At 39.5% G+C, this 21,813-nt stretch overlaps 1 protein-coding gene across 14 annotated transcripts in view; it reads left to right on the top strand.

The window, feature by feature from the left end:
- The window catches only part of LOC124168485 (AMP deaminase 2), a 221,771-nt gene that overhangs the window by 102,210 nt on the left and 97,748 nt on the right, over positions 1–21,813 (top strand). Inside the window, exon 1 of one of the 14 annotated variants that reach the window (XM_046546789.1) lies at positions 20,077–20,388. The exons of the other annotated variants lie outside the window; for them this stretch is intronic. Within the exon in view, the coding sequence (XP_046402745.1) occupies positions 20,330–20,388 (59 nt within the window). The 5' untranslated portion in view covers positions 20,077–20,329. Of the gene's footprint in view, positions 1–20,076; positions 20,389–21,813 lie in introns of those variants that run through there. 14 annotated transcript variants of the gene reach the window in all.

Below are 21,813 nucleotides of genomic sequence, written 5' to 3'. Positions count from 1 at the left end.
TTTTCTATCTCTTAAGAGGGACAGCTCCAGGGATGGCGGGAAAAGTAACCGTATCACTCGATCATTTTCCGGCATGGCTCCAGGGATGGGATTTCTATCCCTTCTTACATCACTCGGCACGTCCCTTTTTCCGTCACTTAAACCATCGCTGGCACCGTCCTTTTGCCAATCAGAAAGCACGGCCGCTAACGGCGATTATAACCATTCACTTGGCTTTTAATTGAATGACAGTTGTGAATACAGAAAGTGACGGAAAAAGCGATGGAAAAAGGGACGGTGGGAATGAACGCGTGATTCAGAAAATGAATTATCATTTTTTTGGTCCCTAAAAAGCTATTGCTGTAGCGATCGCTCAGAGGGACGGAAAAAATGCTCGTGTTATTCAGGCTGTAGTTTTCGTGGATACATGTTTCCACGCGACCACCAGCGCGACTATTTTGCCCTGGATTTTCGTGCCATCATTTCCCCATTGCAGGGGTTGCGAAGTAGGGTTGACTATTGATCAGGCGGATGGAGCACTCATGCTGAACGACTTTCACGGTGTGGACACTGTCGCCTCTTTTTATATCCCTCTCGTGGCCCTCTTCTTTGGAGCGAAGATGGAAATTATCCCTCTTTTTTCACACGCTATTTCTTTACTTGCCTCGTCTGCTTTCATCGATGGAATCTTTTAGTTGATTTTTGACCCACTTCCCAATGTTGGATCGACTTGAAATTTTTCTCACTTGCTTTCTTCCGGTGACAATACGATATTCAGTAATCAGGCTGTTGAAATTCTGTTCCATTCTATACAGGGTGTCCCATTTATCTTGACCAACCGAAGTAACTTTATGTCCAGATGCAAATTCAAAAATATTTGTCAAGCAAATGTTCATTAGCCGTCACGGGGACATTAATCAGCATGACTGCCTTCCTTGTAGCTTTGTTATTTACAAATATATGAACAGCTGTATGTCTTTTTTAAGTGGAGGAAATGAATTGCCAAATAAAAATATAGGGTGCCATTTAAAAAATAAATACCGCTGTTCATATCTTTGTAAATAACAAAGCTACAAGGAAGGCAATCATGCTAATTAATGCACCCCTGACGGCTAATGGACATTTGCTTGACACATTTTTGAATTTACATCTGGACAAAAAGTAAATTATGGTGGTCAAGATAAATGGGAAACCCTGTAGATTGTTGCCTCAGTCATCGTCCTCAGGTCTTTTGTCCCTGAAAAGCTATCGCTGGAGCTATCCCACAGAGGGGCGGAAAAATTGGTCGTGTAATCCAGGCTATAGTTTTCATGGATACATGTTTGCACGCGACCACCAGATTATTTTGTCAGAGAAAGCCCTTGAGGACGATGGCAGAGGTAGCCATCTAAGCGTACGCCTACAAGAAACTCACCCGGTGGAATACCTGAGAAGATTTCACTAGAATCATGTGCCGGGAAAAAAGTAAAATCACATAACTTACAGACTTACTTAGAGACCTTAAAATCAGTCTTCATTGGATGTGTGCAACCCATCCTTGAATATTGCCCTCCCATTTGGTCAACTGCTTCTCCCACCACACAAAAATTAATCAACCGTCCACTCAATTTCTTCTCAGCAATAGTTTGACATCGCATACCTCACCTCAGATTCTCTTCATGTGCCGAAATACTTCATTCACTTGGATTGTTACACCCCAACCACCGCAGATTGATATTAGACATCAAATTTCATTACCGCATCATGAATGGGTCCTTCAGGTCTTGTTATCTCCTAACATTCTTTTCACTACGCTTTCCTGCTCGCAAAACCCGCAATACTGAAGCTCTACACCAGCCCAATTTCCGCCTGGCAATATCTCATAGATCCCTCTTTTTCCGCCTACCTTCTATTTTCAATTCAATCTCCAATGCTTCTTCCTCTCCTGACATCTTTGCCTCCCGCACCAGTTTTAATAACCAAGTGAAAAGTCTATCTTTTTGACACCGATCTTTTGTACGTATTGTATATGTTGAAAACGGTTGTTATTTATGATATTATTTTTATACATGTTTATTAGCTATATTTACATATTTTTTTGTTTATAAACCCAATGTAAAGGCCCTAGAGCTGTTTTTGGTGAGATATAAATAAATAAATAAATAACTATCGATTTTTTCGATAAATGAATCTTTTGGTTCAAATTTCGATTTTTGTTGAAAAGTCGAACTTTTTCATTCCGATTAAAAATCGACTGCTCGAAAAATCGATGTTGATGGACGTTTTTCCATCACTACACCACTGTTCCGTTGAATTTCCTCGAATGTTTGGACCCCCCTACAGCTGATACTTGTCATCAATGCCTCCCTTCCTTTCCCTTTCCAAAGGTCTCCCCTCTCCTCCGCTCCCCATTCCCCCTGAACTTGTTCGATCAGTTGCTGCCACGCGGCCATTGGTGGCATCTCAACCCTCTCTCTCCCACCCCCTATCAGAACCCCCGGCGTACCCCTGTTCCCCTGACTATTTCCAACAGAATGGAATCATCTCCCTCCCCTCTCATGCCTCGTTGGTCGCTTGGCTTTTGGCGACAGACATGACAATGGGATCCCATCTGACGCTGAAGGGTTGGTTGACAAATGAAAGGATTGATTCTGAGGGAAAGAATAGTATTTATTGACTCCATAGGATGGCGTTGATTTGATACTCATTGTGTATGATGCATTTTAATACGTTTATTCTTTCACTTTCGTTTTTTGTTGGCGCACACATCCCCAAATTGAAGTCCCCGAGTTATAGAAAATAAATTAGCATTCCTATGAAGGGTATTCGGAGAAATTTTCGCGATGACGTCTGGGAAAATTCTCCGGGATGCGTGATTTATTTTTTTTTCTAAGTAAAAGTCAAATTATTTTATCATAAAATCATTCTCTTTCGCGTTTCTGCTTTTTTCGGCACATCTGTCGAAATATCTAAACATCTGCCACATCGCACTACACATCTGTCGAAATGGGAAAATTCTCCAGGATACGTGATTGCATTTTTTCTAACTATATGTCTTTTATCATAAAATCATTATCTTTGGAGTTTCTACTTTTGGCGCCACATGTGTTGATTGGTTCATATCTAACATTGAAGGGATAAGAGTAGAATTACAGATTGTGTGCTCATTTATTATTATTGTTGACTGTATGTCTCAGTTTGACTCCTATATAATTATGGATTTTTAGAACATAACTATGGTGTGATAAAAAGCAATAATTTGGATTATTCTTTATCCAGTGTTTTTGTTATCATTTCTCCATTTATGCGTTGCCTCGCACAGGTATTTAATTTTTCGCAGTTCTAGTTAGAGTTTTCTCGTTATTAGTAAAACTTAAGGACTCTATTTTTGCAGCTTTAGAAAGTTCTAATAAACACAAATAATTATTCGTGGGTTCGTTCGCTGCAATCACTTTTTTGGCTCAGTAGAGAGTGAAACAAGGAATTTAATGATTTACACTGCTTATCTTTCTTACATCTACTTTGGAGGTAAAATTTATTGGCTGCACAATGTGGGAATCCCAAAAGTGAAAAAGAGGGAGCTAAATAAATTCATGTTTAAGCAATAAAAACTATATGAGGCGATATAAATGGAAGAATCCTTTGAATTGATGCTGAATTCCTTTACACACGACTTCGGGAAAACTTCAATTCGTTTTCGCTGCATTTAATTCAATTTACCGAAAAAAATGAATCAACTTGCATTGAACTAAATTGAGTGTTGAATCATGTGCCCCATTCGAGAGATAACATGACATTTCATGAAAATTTTCTGTGCCTAAGAGATAAATTACCAATACTAAATAAAGTCATCATCATAAATTCATAAATACATCAACGCAATGAACCCTTAATGGAGGAATTACTAAAGCTCTGTTGAGATTCAAAAGTCCCTCCATTTTACTTGTAATGTACAGTTTTGTAAATTCGATGAAATAGAAAGACGGCAATTTTTCTGCAAACTAACTAAAATGTTTTAAACGCGTCGTGCATTATTAAATAAATTTGTGAAAAAATTGCAATCTCTCATTTTCATTAAATCAGGATGTGATTCCACTACTTATAGCCTGCCTTGTTTACTTTTACCTTTTTCAATAGTAAAATGAGTATCCTGGAAACAGAATTTCATAGAATTCTGAAAGAGAGAGATTGTTTTACAGAATGTACATGACTATTAGCCTAATATCGCACTCGGCGAAAGTGGTACTGAGTATATTGAACAGATGAATGGAGGCGAGGGCAAACGAATATTTGGGCGATGATCAGTTTGGTTATAGAAAAGGGAAGTCAACTCGTGACGCAATAACGATAATGCGGTCCCTGGTGGAGAGGAACCTAGAATATGACCAGGACGTGTATGCCTGCTTTGTGGATTTTGAAAAAGCATTTGATAGGGTGAAGTTAATGGATATTCTCAAGAAAATAGGTGAAGATTGGAGGGATAGGCGACTGATTCGTAATCTGTATTTGGCCCAGACTGCGCAAGTGAGGGTAGCGGACGAAGAATCTGGGTGGGCAAGCATGGGCCGAGGAGTGAGGTAAGGCTGTCCTCTATCGCCGCTGCTCTTTAACAAGTACGCTGAAGAGATGGTAAAGGAAGCGTGGGATGAGTCGGAAGCTGGAGTAAAAGTGGGAGGAATGATGTTCAAATCGGTGAGATTCGCTAATGATCAGGCGTTGATTAGCCAGTCAGCGAGGGGGCTTCAGGCTCTAGTGGATGCGTTATACGAGCGTTGCGAGGAGTATGGGATGAGGATTAATCACAAGAAGACCAAGGTTATGCGGTTTACTAAAGCATCACGAGCGAGGAATGTGAGACTTACGATAAAAGTGGGTGGTGAAAAACTTGAGCAGGTAGAGCAGTTCAACTATTTAGGCATTACATTGGAGGAAAACGGATACAGTAGTGAGGATATTAGGAAGAGAAATGCATTAGCAAAGTAAGCGTTCATGGAAAGGAAGGAGCTTCTGAGTGGATCATCATGTAAGAGTTTAAAGAAAAGGTTAGTGAAGAGTTTGATCTGGAGTGCAGCTCTCTACGGTGCGGAAACGTGGACACTGAGTAAAGAAGACGAGAGAAGAATGGAGGCATTCGAGATGTGAGTGTGGAGAAGAATGGAGAAGGTGAAATGGACGATGAGTAAAAGGAACAACGAGGTGCTGGATATGGTTGGCGAGGAGAGGCAGCTTTTAGATGAGGTACAGAGGAGACAGAATGTATGGATGGAGCCAGTACTTAGCGGGGAAGGGATGTTGAAAAAGGTGTTTGAGGGTAGAATGTTAGGGAAACGAGGGAGGGGAAGGAAAAGAATAGGAATTTTGAAAGAGAGTAGGGCTTACAGTGAATTGAAGAAGGCAGCGCTGGAAGGAAAGGGAGGCTCCCAAATCACTTCTTTAGTACTCCATGGAAACCTACCTTAATCGGTAGAATACTATAATCATAATAATTCGTTATCATGATGTATTGATCACGTTCTACTGTAAACCCTTGACGCAAGTTTCTGGCAGAATCGTATATGGGCATGGAACGTACTATTAATGGAAGGAGGCGTTCGGATATAGTTTCAGAAACGGACGAAAGGCAAGCCTACTTCACTCCTTCCTTTTCTATTTATATTTTTTGCCATGATTCCCCATCACTTTCGTGCCCTCGGAGAATTCCCGCCTTTTCCCATTTCGGCTGAGGCATGTCGGGACGAAATGTAATGCTTTGCGGAAAGCCCTGACGACCCCGGTCCACATTCTCTCTCCTCGCCCATTATAGTGATTCCCAACCCCCCCTCCCCGGTCGACAATGATTACGCCGAAGTAGCGTGAGCGGCGGCGGCGGCGTTCGTACATGGCAAGGTCGTTGGCTGCTTCGTGCGTTATCCGCGCGGCGCTGGCTTGGCGCTAGCTTCGCCCCATGGAGCGCCCCGAATGCAATTTCCCCGGGCGATTTTTGGCGGGCCGCTAACGTCTAGACTGAATTGAATCTTGCGGCATGTCCTCCTCCTCTATGTCGGTCGGAAAATATTGACAGGGGAAATTCCTTTGTGTTTCAATCCTGAAAGCGGGTCAACCAAGCCTCCTTTTCCTCCCTTTGCTCTTATGTAAACGCCGATAGCGTTCCTTTGCTATTTCCTATTTAAATTGATGCTGAAACTGATGGGGGAACGGGTTTTTGTGGCGGTTCGAGAAGCTCTCGTTATTAATAATAGTTACGTACTGTATATTCACAGCCTTAGAAACTTATAAAAATAAACTAAAGCAATTATTTGTGGGTTGCCTACACCGTTGGAGACTTTCAATACACATTGCTATCCACAAGTGATGAATTCTTTTCCTCTTCTCCTCGCGGTGAGTACATATTCGTGTACGGAAAACTGCTGGCCACGAATATTTCAAAGGGGATCGAGATGGTGTGGTGGCTTGAGCGTTGGCTTTTCACCCCGTGGGTTCGGGTTCAAATCCTGGCCGTGTTAAAGATTTTTCTAAGACTGTCCGATGTCTGCTTGAATTTTGTGTGGAGGGCATTTCAAGCGTAGAACTCCGTCCGTCGGATTGAACGTCAAGCCGTGGTCCCCAGGGCGCCTGTCGTTAAGAGCAGGCTAATGCCGACGCGGGATTTCCCTCCACCCTCAAGGAACAAATGGTCTCAGATGTCGGTCGCCTCCTCCAAACGCCATATCATACCACCATAAACTTTTCAGAGCCTTGGTTAAAGTTTTTCCATATGTCGTACGACCACTCGTGGCGCAACGTTTCACTGCAGACCAGTTTTATATCTAGTTAGCATTAACCGTAAATAGGGTAGTTTCCTTCATCAAAGAAAACGAAAGGCATTGATTGCGATTCGTTACCTATCATTAGTGTATTCATAATATTAAAAAAATATTTGCTTTTAGAATTCCCAGTTTAGAGGAATGGCAATGGTCAATTTTAACTGCATTTGAAAAAGGCCAGATTGGCGCCCATGCGATGCCACTCCACGTGACGTCACAGGGACCTAGTTTCTATACGAGTAGTCAGGAGTGTTACATCGTCTGAGATTACCAATGCATGCATGAGACACAGACTTCAGGGAAACATATCTTAATAATCACCTATTATAACTGGCTAAAGTCGGAAAGTTTTCTTCGTTTTAATGAGGTATTAATAATCCTTATTTAATCCAAGCGCTACCAGCTAGCAGGGTACTCTGCTACCTGCTAGCATCTTGCATCGCATCAGCGCTCAAAGCCTCGCCCCAAGGTCACCTCACTTGCGGCAGCGGGAACCAGAATGACGTCACACGGGGTTTTCCCAGAATTCATACTTAGCCATCACGTTTTCACGCGCTTGAAAATTTTCACTTTTCATTTAATCGTGAAAAATAGATATCGTCATTTAAAAATCTAAAAGTGTGAAATGCGTACTACAGGAGTAATAATCTTTCGATTTAGGCAAAAAAATAATAGGAAACCACCCTATTGTTGCAGTCGTCATCTTAACTTGAGAACAAAGCTGCAAAAATTTAAGAAGCTGAGAGCAGTGGCGGATCCAGGATAGGGAACAGAGGGGGGTTAGTGGGGGTTTCAATTCTAGCAGTAATGGGGGTCGGAAAACATTACCATTCTATCTAGTGTAAATAGGATATCCAAGGGGGAGGGAGGGAGCTATAGCCCCCTTAGATCCGCCCCCAGATATCCGCCACCGGCTGAGAATAATTGTCAGATAACCATGTGCCTTTAAATGGAAAAATTCTCTGCCTTCGATTTTCAAGTTCGTTAAAATTTTAACCAGGAATTATAAAACCGACCCTCGGTTGTAGCATTATTGGGCCCTAGGAACTCGTCAACTAGTTCAACAGCTTTGAACTAGATTATTAAAAAAAACAATGACGGAGTTGTACGTTATTGAAAATATTTTTACTAGGGTTAAATCTGTCTCTTGATAGCTTATGAAAAATATTTTAGGCATGTATATTGTGCATGATAAAAATGACCTGATTTATAAAAAATAAATTCTGTACTTTGTTCCCTAAAAATTTATGGAGGGATAAGCTTTAATTCAAATACGCAATTGCGTAATCTCACTCATTTTGAGATCAATTGTTTCAGACAATTATAACCGCAGATTTTCGTCCAACCTTAATTATTTAATTTCCTTCAAAATCCAAAATATTGAATAAAATTTTCGTCTGAAGATTTTCACAGATTCTTTTATCTATGTTGGTGGTGGTTTTCGGGTATTGCTGTGTAGAAAACATTTTTACTCGACGTTTCACTCCTCCTACTGGGAGCGTTATCAAGAGAATGGAAAGAATTTATTCTCGTCCCGAGCTTATATATGTTTTTCGCTACCCATTGTTGTGCCGGATTTGAATTTTAGGCGATAGCCGTTGGTCATTATATTGTGCTAGGAACCCTCTCCATATACGGCTGAGGTTATACCCATCCTCCCTATTAAAATTTTTAGGTCTTTTCGCTATTTTATATTGAATAAAATGTCGAAAATGCTGTATATCCTAGAAAAACCGTTTACATGGTAACGGCATAGTGCAACCAAAAAGATGTTTTCGTTGCTCAATAAGTAAGGATATGAGACCCCATGTTTAGGGAAAAAAATGTTTTAAATTGTCTCTCCTACCTCTTAAGGCCGTTTTACACGGTACACGGAATTGCGCAATCTGACGTACGTGCGAAGGCGCAATCAAAATTGCGTCGTGTAAAGCGGTGAATTGCTAGAACACATGCGAGAATGCGTGGAATCGAGACGGGAAAATAGCCCCTGTTCTAATTTCGTTCATGCATTCGCGCAATTCCACGCCATTTTGAAATTAATGCAGCTCTAACCTGCGCAATACCGTGTCCCGTGTAAAACGGCCTTTACAGAAGTATTGCAATTTCTTCATGAAACACCCTAGATCAGTGAAAGACATAAATATCCTTGCCTTATAGCTTTCGCACAGCTTCGGGTAGGGATTTAATTGGTAAAGAGTCTCAGAGTGCATTCACGTTGATGATTATAGATTATGTGCTCGTCTCGAGAGTAGATTATCCGAGTGGAGACGGAAGTGCTCTTGTTTCACTCGCGCCCATCAATCCTATTTGGAGGCTAATACTTCTGCGTCGAGGGAAACAAGGCTGTGCTCATGCCAAATGCCTCCATCTGAGATTATATTTCCTGGCTAGCCTGCAGCGTGGGGTTGGAAATCGGTGAACTACCAAAATACTCTGCTAATTATACAGTCGCGTCGTTTTCGATCCAGTGAGATACGAGGTAATAATAGTGAAGATTTGTCACCGAATAGTTCCCCATTTTCTACCTCTCAGCTATCTTCAGAGCAGTATCGGCCCATTAAATGTTACAAAAGCTAAGGCTAATATCTGGATTTCATATTTTTAGACATCTTTATAATTACTGGCTGGAAGATCAGTATCTTAGATAACATTTTCTCGTGAGATGTACAGTTCACTTTGATCTACAATTAACGTCCTCATTTTTGTGAAATCTACATCTACATAATACCCTGCAAGCCGCCTAAAAGGCGTGTGGCAGGGGGTGTTAGGACACCAGCCGTTTACAGCTAAGACTTTATTTATTTATTTATTGATAAAATTTGTTTCATATGAAATTAAATAGAAATGCTTTAAAAATGATGCATTTTTTCATCCATTAGCATATAATTGTACATCTCCAAAGACAATGAAGCACTTGTTTGAACATAAATCGGAGTATGTATTCGTTTTTACTACTGTTTTGCCAAACGCCAGTGAAAAATCATCAATGCTAAGCCCATTGCAAACTCAGGAGCACCTTATCCGCTTACCGTAGTCATGAAAAGTAATCCTTCGAAAAAATATTCACTCGAATGGTTCATGCAAATTAATTTGCTTGGTAAACTTAGAAAGAGCCACGTAAGCAGCGTGTAAGCAATACCTTATATTCGAAATATTTTCTGAGCTGTTTTTGAATTGCACTTTTAGGAATGTATAGTACTTCTACACTATGCATGCGAAACGTGATAGATTTTCCCCCTTGGCAATCGAACCTGAAAGGCCATATTATCGTATAGCTACGTCGGTCTAGCTATTATGCTTCTGCCTTCCAATAAGTGATAAGCTTCTGAGAGCTCACGTGCTGGGTGGCTCACCTATACGTGCTTTATCTCTTTTTCCGTCACGTCATTAATAACAGGGGGATTCAAGTGGGTTTAACCCTTCCTGGCAGTTTTACGACTAGAGAATTGTGGCATTCTCCATGCTTAAACTCATTAGCATGTTAGTCACCGAATTGTGCGGTGTACGATAATAATGTAACGGGTAATTAAAATGATGTTAGCATGTATAAATCAGTGTGCGAAGTACGATATGGATAATGAGTTTTTGTAAAGTAATTATCTGTCTATGCAATTTTTATTACATAATCATCAAGATGTGTGCCAAAAATGCAGTTGATTGAAATATTCTACTGGGATATTAGAGATACGGAGTTCTTTGGTTTCATATTTCCCGACTTGCCCTTTTGATGACGCATGTGTTACCATGGTCCAATAGCTACGGCATTCTACTCCCATGCCAAGGTTCCCCCATCCAGGGGTAGTTTTCCCCGATCTAGGGTATGGTAATTGCACAGGTGAATATGTTATCTTGTTGAAAAAAACCCGATTTAAAAGGCCAATGCGTGCTGTTTTCGTGGTATGGGAATAAATGAAAATAAATATTCTCTCATTTCTGAAGTTTTGCTGAACTATTTAACCCTTTATAATCCAGAGCTGATTCTGGGAAAAATCAAATTTCAAGATTTTTCATTTTGAAATCTTGAAAATTTTACAGTCAATGATAATTATCCTGGCAGCTAAATATTTCGTCATTAAAATTTACTCTACAAAATAATAGGCATCTCCTGGATAGAGCTTAAACTTTAAATATTTTTGATGTTGCTTAGAAGCAACATTGGGTTATAAAGGGCTAATCTCCGAAAACTGAATTTATAGTCATTTTTTTATGATATAGATTGAAAGAAAGCTCAAAATTTTCTTATTATTTTTTTGAGATCCGTAGCCTTCTTCTCTAGCCATTCTCGGCTAAGAGGCAACAGCCATTACCATTGCCCTATAAGTTAATGACGTATTCTGTCACGGCTACTCCTCTTTTCCTCGTATTGTCCTCGCGTCGTTTGTTGCCACACGCACTTTTGTGAGTGATTTCTTTCATCAACGTGCGTTTCTCGGTAAACAAGTGTATGAGCTGAAACTTGTCTGACGTCACTCTTTCATGAAAATTGGTCGGAAACTGTAGCGTTTTTATTTTATTTTGAAATTAATAGAGAATGGCTGATTGTGGGATAATTATCTTCGTAATTACATATCTTCTCCCCCTATCTACAGAATTGTTTTAATGGATCGCGATTCAGGGTCTGCTTGAATAATCCCATTATGCTTGTATTTACTGCCATATATCTTGTGCTTTATTAAATAAAGCCATTTCCTACCTCTCAGTTAAGTTCTCTACTGTATTAATTGATTTAGTTTTTTGTAACTTTGGTTTTAAACTTGGAAATTCTAACTAGGGTATTATATCAGCCATTGGAATTTCTCTGATTTATTATGATTGCTGATGTGATTCCCAAGTACAAATTTCAAAGCCATGATGATGGTACAGTGGGGTAGCTAGGAACTTATTTCGGAGGGGGGTCCAAGACCAGGGGGGAAAATTTTTGAAAAACAGGGTACTAAGTAAAAGGTTTAAAAGCTATTTTTTAACACTTTTCATAATCGAAAAACTTCATTTATCAAAGAAATATTTTATAAATTCATTATTTTTCATTATTTTGTTTTCTTTAATGAAGTAGGGTAATTGTGTTTTTAATTTCGGGAGGGGGGGTCCAGGCCCCCTCTCGCTACGCCACTGTTTATGGAAGTACTAAATTTCAAAACGCTCGCGAATGGTAAATTTTTCATTACGTGTGGCCGAAAGTCGATGTATTGGTTTTTTTTATTCATATTACTTTCCCCTACAGTGGCACTGATATTAGCTTTAAGCTTTCCGCATATGAATGAAATTGAACTGTTGATGTCGATCTGCTTCTAGAGTTGTTATCTTTTGAAATGACGCAGAATCACAGTATCTTTCACTTTATGACGTATTTCCCTCGATTTTGGACCTGCGAGAAACTCTTTTTGCTGTCAAGACAAGAATCGCATGAATGATCCCCTAGGAAAAGAATCATCCTATGTCCAGACCAGTGGCGCCGCGAGGGGAGGTTTTGGGGATTAAACCCCCCCAGAGCTCAGAGAAATGCTTAAGTTTTATCCATATTACTTAATTGGATTGATATTACTAATAGAATAGTGTAAGGATTAAAAATATATCCCTCAGAAAGCCGCAAAACTCACCATTTTGAACCGTTCATCTTAAAATTCCGCAATTTAATAATCACGCACCTACCGCTTATCCTGGTGGGTATTCCATACCACCCCACACCCCGGTATTGGTTGCACCTAAACCCCCTCAGCCTTAATTCCTGGCTGCGCCCCTGATTCAGACAACCTTCAACGCCTCATTCCTGTTCGTTGAACTTCAACTACGTTTGGTTGAAAATTTTTAAGGGAACCATTTCCCCTCAGTAGAGAGAGAGAGGGGGGGGGTTAAGAATTTTTTCTCGCCACTCTCTTTGTCTAAATAAAATTAAACTCGCGTAAGCAAGTGAGTGGGGTCCATGGAACCGCCATTCTCTCTTAGCCACGCGCCTCGCCGTTGCTTCTTTATCGAATCGATCGCTCGGGAACATCTTAAACGAAGTGATACCATTAAAAACGGACCCTTATGATGCGATGAGGTAACACAGTCCGGTAAAGGGTGAATCAATATCAAGAAGTAAGGACCATGATATTTCCATTCTATTCGGGTTTTCACCGCGTTTGTTGTGTTTTAGTGACAACGGTTTCGAAGTAAGGACCATATTGCACGATTCAGAAAAATCTATTCGAGATTCTCTCCCTTCTCTTAACACATTCAATGCGGATGATATTTTCGCCGTAACCTCCAATGACGGATGGGTGATTTTCCTTCATAACGGTGGTGTTGGAAGTAATACAACAGAATTTGCAATTTCTTTTGTTTCTATTTCACGCAATTTGTAAAAAACGTTAATGACATACATGTATGCCACTCGTCACCAGTAATTGACAATTCACGCAACCCGCATGACACACATGCAATTTTTACTTGTATGAAGGAGTAAACTTTTCATATTTCCGTTTATAATACTTCTTCTACCGTTGATGCCTTAGGTTAACGACGAAAATATCTTGGAATTAGTCTTTACGTGTAATTTTTTTTGTTTCAAAGGCCGTAGATTTAATTTTTTCAGTCACAGGAGTAGAACACACAATGAACGGCAAGAAAAATATAAATTTATGGAATAAACATTTTTAATAAAATGAAATCTATGTTACCTCAGAGTTATTGCAAAATTGAAACATTTCAATAAAAAGTCTTACAAATTTTTATGATATATTTGAAAGGAAGGTCTTAGACAGAGCCCTGGTTGACCTTCACATTCTGGGCAAATCGTAAGCACTGTCCTACGGATGCCTTCACGGTTAGTGGAGAAATGAAGAGCCTGCATCATTCCTAAAAACCTATCTCGGCACATTTTCTCCCCGAATATCGGTACGGTAATCTTGTAATTTTTATAAAGTGATACCTACATATTTTTTTTAAGAATTTGGAGTGAAGTTTCATTGTGTTGATATTTCGAAGCGTTCATCAAGGCTTGGTTAAACGATACATTAACACGTACGAGTTAATGTTTAAATGTATGAACGCGTGAATGAACACGAAAATGCACCGTGTAACCACCCAACTTGTGCGAATGTATAAACAGAAAATAGAACCTGTTATAATTTGATTCATGAATTCGTACATGCTCCGTTCTGGTCCTCCAAAAGCGTTCATGCATCCACACATTAACTTGTACGTGTTAAATCTAAAAGGCCTTTAGAGGGTAAGCCATTTACTGTAAGGATGTGCAGCCTAACTGAATGTAAGGGGTAAGTAATTATTGTGCCCAATTTTGACTCCCTAGACGATCCGGCGATACAGCACATGTTTCATTGTTACGTACACGATAATTTCAATTTTATTATATCGAGAACGAAATTTGTCTCACCAAGTTACATGAATTAGATTGGTTGCAGTTATTTTTTGGATGGAGTTATTTTCTGAAGGGTTGTGTAAAAGATATTTTAGAATGATGGTTAATAGAATTCGTATTTATGTTAAGTATATGCCTGCTATTGTAGGAGAATTTGATTCAATTAGTAGATAGATATAAATTAGATAGATGTAGATAAAAATTATTTTCAAGCGTTAGCAGCTGTGATATTCAAATAAAATAATGCGTATGTCGTTAGAAAAAAATAATTTTGTTACATATGGCACCAATCTAGGTTTCTTTCGTTCGATAGGTCATTTTGTGCGATGTATCTCTTGCCTCAACTAATCCTTTAATAATAGTAGGGCGTTGAGTAATGGCTTCATATTGCCTTGTCAATATTTGTCCATGCCTCAAATTTGTAAATGTTACCTCAGTATTTTCTCTAATGTAAATTTTTTGTGTAACTGATAACTTCAGTCTTAACTGTGTGAAACCTTTCCATAATGGAAAATAAAAGAATGAACTTTTTTGAGGTTCACTAATATATTTAAAAAAGCACGAACCAGTTTTCATAACATATATAGCTTCGTAACATAATTAGCTTCATAACATAGTTATATCTTCAGATATGAAGATGAAAGTATACTATGAAGCCCAGGTCGTGCTTTTTTAAATGTATTAGTGAACCGTTTAGAGTTAATTCTTTTATTTTCCATATATCTTGAGGTAAGGGCAATTGTCAAAATGCCGCTCCATACACCCTTAAAATTTCATGACGACTCATAAGATGACCGAAAAAAAAACTGAAATATTTGAACTTGATTTCTTTGACTTACACATTTCTAAGCCTGTCGTCAAATTTATAGAGTTTAATTTGTTCATTGATCGACATCTTTACTGTTTCTCAGTTCTGTAAACTAAACGAAATTTCATAGTTTTTAAACTTTCGTTGTTATGGAATTTAAGCATTAAAAAAAGTATAAGCATTTATTTATTTGATCGCGTTCAATTGTATGACTTTATTTTATATGTTCGCGTCGGTGGAGGTGTTATTAATGTTTTTCCGATACTGTGCGGTATCGGTGTTTGCGCGTGAAGCCGAAAAAGCGGGTCAATTATTCATCTGGTGGCACACGAAGGTCGAAGGTTGGTAGTGGGGGGGAGAGCACGAAACGTGACGAGCCACACGTGCGTCGTGATCTGATTTCCCTTCTCCGATGCGTGACATAAGCCACATTATTCAACCCTTTGATTCCCATCCCGTTCACAGCTACGTAACTTTGTATAGCTTGGCTTATTTTGAGTCAGGTCAATTAGTGAACGAATGAATGAAGTTTATTAATTGTCCTGGGGCTATACCCTTTGAGGAAAAAATAATACACCTTTTTTTGAGCAGCATAAATAGAAAAATCAACAAAATAAAACCAGCATAGTGAAAAATTAAATATAAGTAAATACAATTTTCAAAATACCTAAATACACGCCTTGAGAAAACAAAATGCATTTTTGAATTACATAGAAAAATTAAAATTTTGGAAATAACATAGTGAAAAATAACTTATTAATAAATACAATTTTCACAATTAGGGTGTAAATGCGTAGTGTTTTGGAAATAATTTATCAAAATCTATCCGCATACTTTAAAAAAATTAACAATGGAAGACCTGCTCTAAAATACTATTATAAATATGCAAATACAACTATTGAAAACAATTACTACAATATTCAGAATAATAACAACATTTAGTGGTGAGAAATGGAACATATTATAATATTTCATCTTGAAACTAGTGACAGAAACACAATATTTTATGTTTTTGGGCAGGGTGTTCCAGAGATGACTCACAATGACCAAGAAAGAATTTTGGAACTCTTTACGTCGACTAGGAAAATAAAGATACCAAGGATCACATTGAGTGCACGTATCTCTAGTTTAAGACTTCACGAAAAAATTGTGGAATAAGTATTTAGGGGATTTTTATTTGAGTTAACAGTCAAGTAGAATCCGAGGAAATGTTTTCCATCGGGTTTTAACATCGAGCCATCTATGTTCATTGTAGTAGGGAGTCATGCAGACATCTCTGCGAAGTTTATAAATAAACCTAATGCATGAATTTAGAGCAAGGTGTATTGTGATGTTATCTTCTTACTTTAAGTCGCTGTAAACTAGACTACAATAATCTATAACGGGGGAGATGAATAGCACTAAACACCAGTGCACTCTCAACGGTGGACTTGTGACACCCACTCACCGTAAGTGAAGCTAAATAATTAAGCACAAAGCAAGATAAATAGGGAACTCTAGCAATGCGCTCCATTTACATGCATTGTAAATCGCGCAATTCAAAACTTTTTTCTCAGCTCATATAATTCGAATGAGATTGCGAATAGAAGTATTAATTACTTAGACCCCATGCGACTGTTTTTTCACATATAATAATTGCACTATTCTTTCCATCGAAATTCAGTGGTGGATTTAGGGGAGAGGGTCACTAGGGTCATGATCCCCCACACATATTTTATCATTTTTTTTAATTTTTAAAGTAGTTTTTAAGGGTATTTATTTATTCTATATTGTTAAACTTCTTAAATGTCTAAGCTGTTAAATTTCATCTGTTTTTAAGGATAAAAATGAAATTTCAAAATTCTTGAAATGGATGAGATTGCGCAATCGTATTGTTGATACTCGTTCAGAGCTTTCGTTTAATTAAGCTCAAAGATTTGTGTTTCACACAAATATAATCGCACATTTTCGTCCAACCTTAACTATTTAATGTCCTTAAAAATCAAGAGCATTAAAACATGTCGAAAATTCGCTGCATACCCGAGAAAAACAGTTTTTATGGTAACTGCAAAGTGCATCCTAAAAATGCTTACGTTGCCATTTTTCAGTAACTAAGTAGTTTCTACCTGTTTACCGTCAAAACTGTTTGGTACATGTTAATGGTCAAAAATGTTTAAAGTTGTCCCCTCTACCACCTCCTGAGATAATGCAGACTCCTCCTGAAACGTAATATTAGTATATTGTAATAAAACTCTTGTGGATAATATTGAGGTGGTCTCAAGAGCCTGTATGAGAGTGTTTGGTAGCTTTGGATTGTACGTACGTAGCGTAACATTATTTCTCCTTCTGTACAATCAGTGTATTGATTTTTGCGTAACTTCCGTCTCTCTCGGGGTACTTTTGTTTGCGAACATCTGTAGACGTTTGTCAGCATGCTATCCAGGCATGGAACTATAAACATACCTTTATCCTTTGTTCATCTGAGTCCTTCGCCCGCACAACTCTGGCCTGCGGCTTTCGATTGATTCTGTGGTTTCCCAATCCCCCATTGCTATTTCTCCTTTGAGATAAACGAGGAAAATTGCTTGTTGTGGTGGAAAGGGGACTTAAGCGAATAACTTCTGTCTTTACCGGTTGTTGAGGTGGATAAAGGTTTTCCGGTTAATCCCCCTAGTCATTTTTGCCATCTTCGTGTGACTTTTCAACAGCTAAAACTCTTTTATATGTCCGCAGGGGTCATGTTAGTGTCGTAAATTGCTTATAGACTCAAGGTATATAAGGTGTCACTCGCTAAAGGATTAGGAAGACCTCGGATAAAATCTTCATATGTGTATTTGTCCTGATATGTGTACTACGCCACTGTATCCTTTCGCAAGTCATCCAGAAGTGATTGGAAACTTTACAAAAATTGACCTACTGACCTTTACAATTGACTTGACATTCAAAGATATAACGGAATTAGCCTGTCTTTCACCGTCTTTGACTTTAATCTCGCGTTGTTGTAATCAACTTTGAAATTTATAGAGCTAGGAAAATGTCGTATTTATGTCATCGATTGAGATTAGTTGTATATTTTATGGAGCATGCAGTATGTAGCATGTAATATTATGAATATTTTTCCTGGATCAGGAAATTCACGTAAAGCTCAATAAAATTAAATTGACAAATCAATGACTTAATATATGCTTTTAAAAGCGTATTAAGCGATCGTTCACTTTTCAAGTACATTTGTGTTAGAGTTAAGTGTATTCAGCTGTTCAGACCGATAAATTTAGTCAAAAATGACTTGTAGTACGATCATTGTGCGGACTGAGTTTAATTATGTGTTTAACCTCGCTCTTGGATATGAAGTATTTAGTTTATTTTAATTTAATCGAGCAGCCAAAATTAACGATTCTTTAATAATAGGATGGTTTCCTATTATTTTTTATTGCCTAAATCGAAAGATTATTACTCCTGAAGCACTTATTTAACGCTTTTAGATTTTTAAATGACGATATCTATTTTTCGCGATTAAATGAAAAGTGAAAATTTTCAAGCGCGTGAAAACGCGGCGGCTAAGTATGAATGCTGGGAAAAATCCGTGTGACGTCGTTCTGGGTCCCGCTGCTGCCAAGTGAGGTGACTTTGGGGCGAGGCTTTGAGCGCTGATACGACGCAGGCTGCTAGCAGGTAGCAGAGTACCCTGCCAGTAGGTAGCGCTTGGCTTAAATAAGGATTATTAATACCTTATCAAACGAAGGAAACTTTGCGACCATAGGCAGTTTTAAGAGGTGATTATTAAGAGACGTTTCCCTGAGCTCTGTGCCTCATGTATGCATTGGTAATCTCAGATGATGTAAAACTCCTGGCTACTCGTATTGCATCTAGATCCCTGCGACGTCACGCGGAGTGGCATCGCATGGCCGCCAATCTGGCAGTTTTCAAATGAGGTTAAAATTGACCGTTCACATTCGTCTAACTGAGATTGCTAAAACCAAATAATTTGTATATTATGAATACGCTTCATTAGCCTTTTTTAATGCAAGGGCCAAAAATCAATTTCACATTGTCCAGAGGGTCACAATGCTCCACGTCATTTAACCACCACATCAATAAAATGTAAAAAACATAAACATTCAGTGTGCAACAATCTTTATTGGTTGAAAATTTCAATCAATCAAGTCGATTTTTGTCGTTGTTTATTTTTGACGATTGTGTACATATTTTGTTCGCGATACAATATTTTCTTCAGCTTCTAGGGGCCGTAAGAAATTAACCGCCGGGCCACAGGTTGAAAACCCTTGACACGGTTCCCACTCAACCGTGAGGACCTTAAAACCGTGAATAAGCCGTGAATATCTTCTACCGTGGAAAAATCTGGAGAAATCCGTGAATTTCGTCGTAAAACCTTAAAAACCTTAGTCTCGCGCAGACACTGCCCACGCATCTATCTACGCACTTATATTCGAAGCGCAATTATTGGTCCGTGTGCCATGACGACACATTGATCTTGAGCCTGTGATTGGAAAACCGGTAAACTAAGTGTTCATTAGCCCTGGTGAAAAATCGGACACTTCTTCACTTCCCTGACACACTGCTCACTCCATTTTCTCACTCGCAACCTATAGCCGGAACTGAATTTTGATATCAATAGGTGACGTCATAACAGGAAGCATTGCTGCGTTTGCATTCACGGCGTCTGTCGTGCTTGTTAAACTTTTAGTTAACGTGCGGCCACTAATTGTTGCGTCATCAATATTTCTGCCCAAAATGGCCTATCAACAGACCGTGAATTTGACGACATTTAGACCGTGAAAACCTGGAAAAAACCGTGAATTTGATAATTTAGTGAAGAGTGGGAACCCTGCTTCAACTATACCGTCCATACTTTCTCCATTACTCTTGAGTGAGGAAGCTCAGGATAGATGTAAGACCCACCTGCTATCCAGTTGCACCCCTCCTCAGCCGCCTTTGCAGTCCGCGAGGGGCGGAAGGAATGCTCGCGGACAGGATACCAGGGCGTCGTTGGGAGAAAGGATGGGTGTGTTTTGGGTGTGGAGGGAGCGGGAGGGGTAGTTTTCAGGGGTGCGGGAAGCAGGAGTGTGAGTTAGGGGAAGTGGCACGACTTTGGGAGGGGATGAGCGGGGAGGCTCGCTGCCTCTTCCCGTAAAGCGACACTCCAGTCGGGATCTGGTGAGCCTGGAGCTAGCGTCGCAAAAGGGCTATTCACTGCGTTGTTACTAAGTGGGGTTGTCGGCTGTGTCGGAAGCCGTACCCCCTACCACTCATACCCCTAATAGCCGTGTGACTTCGCGTGTGTGTGTGTTCGGTTGTGACGTTGGTGTATCCGATTGGGGAGCGGGCACAGGTGACAGTCTGCATTGGCCGCCGCGACTAGGTCGTCTGGTCCGAGGGTTGGCAGACGATGGGCCGTGGACCATGTTCTGGCTCGCTGCCGACTCGAAGCGATGGATACGCGAAAACATTGCCGGGAACAGGTAAATTAACACTGCCCCCATTTCCCCCTGCCAAGGGTCCCCTTTAGGATGAGCTGCAGGTGGAATAGTACACGGAAGGATCGAGTATGATGTATTGGATAGAATTATGGCATGCTATCCTGGGGGCCCTACTCCAAACTCTGATATTAGGAAAGATATTTTAGAGGTGTTTCATCGTCAGATATCGTTGTGTTATCCCGAGAAACAACCAACTTTGAATATGACTTTCAAGGTATCGTATTGATAGGATATGATTGATATATTGGTTGACTTGCCATCATGAGGTGTTTGTCCCAACTGGTGCGTTTTTCATAGTATTCCATATTTAGTTTCCGATTTAACCGCATTAGTAGTTAAATTTTTGCTTAGGAGTCCAAAAATGGTTGGCGTTTAGGATGTGCCATTGCCAGTGATGAAATATTTTTTACGAGTATAATTTTTATGAAAACTTTCGGATTAACAACCGATGGATAATAACGAAAGGACAATAACTACAAATTGGTGTGGTGGCTAAGATGAGCTTTAAATCATCGTTTACCATCCTGAGGGAGCGATTTCATATCCTATTTGTTGCAGAGGTAATTTCAGAGGAACTTTAGGTTATAAGTTTGAATCATCGATTGTTGAAAATTGGATTGTGGGCAGCATTCCGATAGTGCTACAGGTGGATATAATGCTAAAATCTTGTTTGAGTTGGCTGAGCGTGGAGGGTAGATTTCTGGGTTTACTTCCCAAGGTTCAAGGTTCTAAATTCGCTGTTAAAGAGGGGAATCCAGACCTTTTCCTTTTTGTAAAGGGCTCTTCAGGCTCAACAATGCCTGTCAGAAAGATTAGGCGTAGTTCTAATGACCCCCTTTTGGAAACAGCAGCCTATTGTCGACGCCGGCTTCATATTCTTCTTTGAACGGCTAGACTTATCGGTTTAACCGCCCAAAGATCTGACTCTTGAGGCGATAGAGGGGTTTTGAAAAAAAGTAAATCAGGAAATGAATACTGCTGGAAATTGCATATCCAGAACATGTAATGGAAACTTCACAGCCTCTTATGTCATCTATTTCATGGGATTTTGAAAACTGGTTACTCTCGCCAGCAGAGTAACTCAGACTGTCATCGTGTTTTTTACCAATGCCAAATTACCAATTTTTGTTTATTTTCGATTTTGACTGAGTTTGAAAAATAAATAGACCCGTTTTTTTCGTTTTTCGATTCGTCGCTTATTACTCAGTCATCCGCGGCGAAAAGTGGACAGCCGTAACCCTTTGGCAGATACGTTGATGACGTCACGGACTCCTTCCTAAAGGATCACAGCGTCTCAGCAGCTCCACTACCCTGCTCGTTGACCTCTTGTAGTATTATTGCCTGCTATTTACTCTCTTTTGAGCAATCCCTCCCATTCTCAGAAAGAAGAAATGGGCCGAGACTTAT

The sequence above is a fragment of the Ischnura elegans genome, chromosome 11 (genome assembly GCF_921293095.1).
Source record: "Ischnura elegans chromosome 11, ioIscEleg1.1, whole genome shotgun sequence".
In the NCBI taxonomy this organism is placed as follows: Eukaryota; Metazoa; Arthropoda; class Insecta; order Odonata; family Coenagrionidae; genus Ischnura; species Ischnura elegans.
This window is presented reverse-complemented; position numbering and strand designations above follow the sequence as displayed.